This window comes from Carassius auratus, unplaced genomic scaffold (genome assembly GCF_003368295.1).
Source record: "Carassius auratus strain Wakin unplaced genomic scaffold, ASM336829v1 scaf_tig00021918, whole genome shotgun sequence".
Lineage (NCBI taxonomy): Eukaryota > Metazoa > Chordata > Actinopteri > Cypriniformes > Cyprinidae > Carassius > Carassius auratus.
In genome coordinates this window covers 210,397-216,604 of record NW_020525144.1, presented here as the reverse complement: position 1 = coordinate 216,604, position 6,208 = coordinate 210,397, and the positions used below count along the sequence as shown (strand labels likewise).

Here is a 6,208-nt window from a genome sequence, read left to right as displayed (position 1 = left end):
TAGAAAGAGGGAAAAGTTGTGGCCAAAGGCTAAAAATAAGATTAGCAGCAGGGCACCCGCAAAGCCATACTGCATGCACCCTGATAAGAGTTAGTAACTGCGCGCACACACACACACACACACACACACTATCTACACACATTGTGTGCTATACATTCACTCAGCATCATCTGTATTAAGGAAGAAGAATAACTTCATCTGATGTTTTAAGTGGAAAAATAGCCTTGACAGCCTACTTACACAACTACTGAAGCATTCTGTTCTCTCCCACCATACCAGCAGACCCGTGTGTAACGACGAGGTAAAGGGTGAAAGGCGGCAGTGGACCGAACAATTGTGAGGCAAGTGAGGGAGGAGCCAAAACGGTTTTATTTTTTTATTTTTTTGTGCACCATAAAAAAAAAGTACATTTACAACAGTAATTAACAGTAGGGACCAGTTTTCTAAAATTAGTTTCTTACCGTAAATTTGCACGTGATCTGTGGGGGAGGGGAGGAATGGCAAGAGTGAGTGATGCACTTTTTTTCAGTGGAATCTGCAGTTTTCATTGTGTGAAGTTAAACCCTCATTTACAGGTAGCAGACCACGGGTGAATCTAAAATAAGTGTGTTCACTTTTAATCTCATGAATTTGATGTATTTTTCCGTTTTAAGAAAGTGGATGTAGCTAAGTGTGTATGTGTACTTGCAGCTGGTTGCATTTTTTTTTTTTTTTTGTGCAAAAATTTAAAATAAGTGTTTTCGTTTGTCAAGTCAATCTTTTGTTCGTTATCTGGCTCGGCTCAGTGTTCATCTTCAGTTCTCTCTTCACAGCAGTTCAGTCAGTGAACTGTGAGTAAATTAATTACTCTGGGATATTGGTTTGTTTTAACTCAGAGGGAGTGTCAGCCACATTAAAAAAATTAACAGCTTAAGTCAATTGTGGATTAATGCGTATTGGAGATGTGAACCATTTCAAATGATTCAGTTCGATTTGGTGAACTGGTTCAAAAAGATCCGGTTGCATCGAATGATTCGTTCACGAACCGGATATCACAAACTGCTTTGATTTGAACTCTCTCTCACAACAGACACCGAAGAGAAGACAATGCTGAATAAAATCGTAGTTTTTGCTATTTTTGGACCAAAATGTATTTTCGATGCTTCAAAAAGTTCCAACGGACCCTCTGATGTCACATGGACTACTTTGATGATGTTTTTCTTACCTTTCTGGACATGGACAGTATACCGTACACACAGCTTCAATGGAGGGACTGAGAACTCTCGGACTAAATAAAATTAAATTAAAATATCTTAAACTGTGTTCCGAAGATAAACGGACGTCTCACGGGTTTGGAACAACATAAGGGTAAGTTATTAGTTAAATAATTTTGATTATTGGGTGAACTAACCCTTTAAAGTGTGGCCAGAAATGGCCAAAGTGAAATGCATATGTGTGTGTGCCTGACATTATGTGTTGATGTGCCTGACTATGTGTTGTTGGGTCGCTGGTGGTGGAGGACTGTGCTTCTCCTCCTCCTACCCCCCTCTCGATCGCCAGCCAAATACAACCAACGCCTCAACCATTGCTCCACCTCCTGGTTCGTAGATTCTCTGCATCCAGGATTTCTCCGAATGGCTTCTAGAAACAAACAATTAAAAGATATCATGGCAGGGTTCAGAGTTTAAATAAGACCTTTTAAAGGCAAGTAAAGACAGGCAATGCCATTTAAAACTTAAATTTCATTTAGGCCTTTAAGTTAAGTCCCATTCTTCTGTTAAATTTGTGTGACAGACTTAAGGGAAAGGATAGCATAATTTGTTCATACAGTTTCTTTACCACTATAAAGTTAAACAGACCCAGACCTTACAAAAGAGAGGTATACATAGCCTGACAAGCCAGACTATATCATAATGTGTAGTCCAGCCACGAACGATAGACTAACACCTCTTTCACACATTCATGGTTATTTTGAAAAACAAAATACATTTATCTGCATTTATGTCCTTTGATAAAAACAAAGATTTGCCTCTAAAAACAGTGGCCACTACACTGGAGGAGACTTTATTCACCCTGTATTGAGGGGTGGCAGCTCATCAAAGTGACTACAAAGCTGGTAAATGAACCTTAAAATGTTGCCTGGTACATCTAACCAACACTTTTACCTGTAACAACATTTTTGACTTCTAGGCCCTGGAATGATGTTTTGCCATGGAGGCCTGTCCAATTGATTTTGCAGGCCAAGTCATTCTTAAGAAGCATCTTCATGACCCTCCACACAGTGTCCTTGAGGGTTACGCCCCCAGCAAGGCCCAGTGTCAGCACCTGGAAAACAAAAAACAAAAACATTTTTTTGAAAATATGAATGTTCATTGCAGAGAAAGTAAAAAAAAAAAAAAAAAAATCCTTCTACTAATGATAAAAGTAATTTATTACCAAGTCCTTTCTCTTCTCTGGGTTTGTCTTAATGTCGCGGTCCAGCGCCAAAAGAGACTCAGCATCCCTCAACGGCAGGAAACTTCCGTCCATGTGGTGTCCATGTGGTGTAGGTGTAGAAGAGAGATCCTGAACAATCCGCAGCAGATTTCTTTGCATATCACACATCACCTCCTGCTTGGCAATGATCTCTCGTAGTAATGCTGAAACCAGAACAAAAACGGTTAATTCCTTGCCAGCTGTAACATAGAAATGAATTTTAAATGGAAATAGAGCATAAGGTCTCACCAGAGTGCAGGTCCATCTCAGAAGCAGCATGAGGGGCAAGATGGAATGGCTCAGGAGTTCCATGGTGGCGAGACGATTGAGAGGGAAGATGGTAGGATGGTTAAGGAGTTCCATGGTGGCGAGACGATTGAGAGGGAAGATGGTAGGATGGCTCAGGAGTTCCATGGTGGCGAGACGATTGAGAGGGAAGATGGTAGGATGGCTCAGGAGTTCCATGGTGGCGAGACGATTGAGAGGGAAGATGGTAGGATGGCTCAGGAGTTCCATGGTGGCGAGATGGCTGGGAGGGAAGATGGTAGGATGGCTCAGGAGTACCATGGTGGCGAGATGGCTGGGAGGGAAGATGGTAGGATGGCTCAGGAGTACCATGGTGGCGAGATGGCTGGGAGGGAAGATGGTAGGATGGCTCAGGAGTACCATGGTGGCGAGATGGCTGGGAGGAAAGATGGTAGGATGGCTCAGGAGTTCCAAGGGCGTGAAACGGCTGCAGAGAGGCAAGTTTACTAGCTGGAGGAGATATTTCATCTGATGAGGAAATGGCATCACGCAACAGTGACGGCAAAGGTGGAATGGAGGGGACCTTAGGGAGGACTGGATTGCGCGTCACAGGCTCCTCATCAGACTCCTCCTGACTCAAGAGGAAGCGCTGGTTTGGTCTTTGAAGAGAGAAAACTAAAATTATTTACAACCCTACAGCCGTGTAAGACCCATTTACACTGCCTACTATGAAGAGACCCATCCATGAATAAAACTAAGGTTTTGAAGTAAATTAAATCCCACAGTTACGGTTTCTCACCAACTACCCCACATACTATTTTTTTCAGTGATACTTCTTACAGAAATTTGGCAACTTAAATGCTTAAATCTTTTTTACATGCCTTAGTTTAAAGACAAACATTATGTAGACAAACTGAGCAAAGTCTGAGTGCAAAACGTTCAGCAGATTTGCGACATACTTGGTTTTTCTTTTTTTTGGCCTCCCCTCCTCTGCTTCTGACTGGAGGTCTGTGTCATCTTCTGCCCTGCGAAGTTTCAACCTTGCCTCACTAAAGCTATCTGTTAAAAAATGGGAACCAAGTGACTTTACCCAAGCCGGTATTGGTGTTGTGAGATAAGATCATGATTGTTATCTATTAAATCATTAGGTTCTTGTAATGTCTGCATCCCAGTGTCAAATTTACATTACAAAAAACTAATAAATACACTTAATGACACCAGTCATAAACATAAGTGTCATTAAAGTTCATGATGTGCATCATGCTAATAAGGCTTGCTCTTATGTTGACACTTTAAAATCAAGTGTTACAGTTACATTTAAATTTTAAGAAATACATAAAAAAGTGGCTTAATTGAGTCTTGAACCATGAACAATGGATTAAAGTGAACACTTACTTGCTTTGTAAAGAACCCTGATGTCATAACTTGTCCAGGTCTCCTTAGGCATCTCACAGTTCTTGATGGCCTTCAACATGGCATCGGGTTTGTAGTTAGGCCATTTACAGACCTCTCCTTCCACCCACACACCTGGCACCACCTCCACTTCATTTGTCTTAATGAAGCTCACTATGAAATACACTGAGGGATGGGGTTGGGGGCGGGGGGGGAATTAAAAGTTATTTTTGATGTAAAAGGGGAATGACAACAAAACTGCCCTGTTCCCCATATGGCATCCTGAAATATTTGAATACGTCATTCAGCCTTGTACATTTTAAATCTGAAGACAAATTTGACACTACAAAAACTCCTACTTCTTTAGAATCAACTGGGTCATTAAAAAATGTCCCCATCTTTGCAAATTCACGGTAGATGATGTACTCCTGGCCTTTATAGACAATAATATTTTCCACCAAAGCAACAATCTGATTGATTCTAACACAATTGTCTCCTTCTGTAATTCTGATGTGCACACCATTCATTACCAGTTCTCTGAATTGAAGAACATCCCCTTCAAACAAGTCAGGTACAGGCCCATTTCTATGCTCTATATTTACTTGCGTTTTTGGCCACTTGACTTCAACGCTATGTTTTTGATTGTGAACTTCAGACACTCTACGGATCACCTGAGTTAGAGGGCTGTGTGGTTTCCTGATCATTTTTTTTAATGTACACAGGTAATTTTCAAATGGAAACCCAGAGATCACATCTAAATGACCATGAATCTTTACATCATCACTAAGATGAATCAACCCATGTATATTGTAGACAACAAACTCAGGACCATACAATTTACTAAAGTGCTCCACAAATGACACAAGTAACCCTTTCACAAACCCATTTAGAGCTGAACAAATGCGGGGATTGGCTAAAATCGAGATGGCAACTGATAGCAGCATGAAGTTGTTATACATTTCCTCAGGTAACACACCCCTAAGAACAAGAGGACCGGTGTACAGAAGGAACTGCCTGAGTTCAGTTGCCTTCCACCTTAGTCTTTCTGCCAGACTCCTTGGCTTCCTAGCAAATTCAAATGGGACGAATGCCTTCAAACTTACCAGCTTTTCAGAGATCTCCTGCATGTCACGACCCGAACGACGACACCGAAGAGGGCCAGAACTGCCAAACCACAAATCTAAGAGCCTCCTCATTACTCCCAAACAAACCAAATGCATATAATCATGAGGAAACTGACTGACCATACCGATACCAGTTTCAAGTAGAGGGGAAACTGCTATGTGATGTTCCTCATCTGTGCCCCTCGCAAATGACTCATCAGTCCTATCAGGAGCACTTACCTCTGGGAATGTCATGCGGTGATTAGCATAAACACCTGGCTGTAAACACTTATCACATCCTGCATAACCTGAATGGCCTTTCACCTGTTTGATAAAGGCTCTAGCAGGAGCATCACAAATGACCGAACTTACCTTCAGAAACAAGGTTTTTGAGCCTATGACAAATCCCTCTCTCAGCATTGTCAATTCTTGAACAAGGGCACCAAGATAATCTTGCAACGAAGTGGGTTTAGTCTCACCACAGAACAAAGCAATTAACAGTGGCCTGCTGGAAACATAATCTTTGTGACGCAACATGCCTAACACTGGCCAGAACTGAGTCGACGAGCTCTTAAACAGCGGCAATCCATCAAAATTAAGCTGCAACATGAAAACATTTCTATCTGGAAATTTGGACAACAAATACTCAAATGTTTTGCGAAACATGTTCAAAATACCAAAATAGAAAAACACCCCACCAGCCAACCTTTCCAGAGTGTACCTGGTTGCCGTTTTTAAAAGGGTTCTCCCGTCCTTTGGAAGAAAGGGATGATGCACTCTAAGGATGCACAGAAGAGCAGACAATGCCACTAATGATACACCATACTCAACAGCCCAGTTAGACAGAGCAGTGGACAAATCTAAAGGAGGAGAAATCTCATCATCCTCCTCATCATCTTCAAAGACCTCATCCTCACTCACGTCAGTGTCCACAACTTCACCAAAGTCACTACTTACCATCTCATTGTGCTCTACGACACCTGTGCAAAGACTTCTTTGTACCTCTAAAATTC

The 6,208-nt window shown here is 41.6% G+C and overlaps 1 protein-coding gene across 2 annotated transcripts; it reads right to left on the bottom strand.

The window, feature by feature from the left end:
• Nucleotides 1–1,379: 1,379 nt before the first annotated feature.
• LOC113077170 (proline-rich extensin-like protein EPR1) lies at nt 1,380–4,289 on the bottom strand. 2 transcript variants are annotated; one of them, XM_026249631.1, is made up of 6 exons: nt 4,096–4,289; nt 3,660–3,759; nt 2,704–3,359; nt 2,416–2,618; nt 2,145–2,304; nt 1,380–1,620 (listed from the first exon to the last, which is right to left on the bottom strand). In XM_026249631.1, the coding sequence occupies exons 1-3, from the start codon at nt 4,172–4,174 to the stop codon at nt 2,804–2,806; spliced, it is 735 nt and encodes a 244-aa protein (XP_026105416.1). In that variant the 5' UTR covers nt 4,175–4,289; the 3' UTR covers nt 1,380–1,620; nt 2,145–2,304; nt 2,416–2,618; nt 2,704–2,803. The 2 variants fall into 2 exon arrangements, with proteins under 2 accessions (XP_026105416.1, XP_026105417.1); XM_026249632.1 differs by having other exon boundaries at nt 1,380–1,617.
• Nucleotides 4,290–6,208: the final 1,919 nt, after the last annotated feature.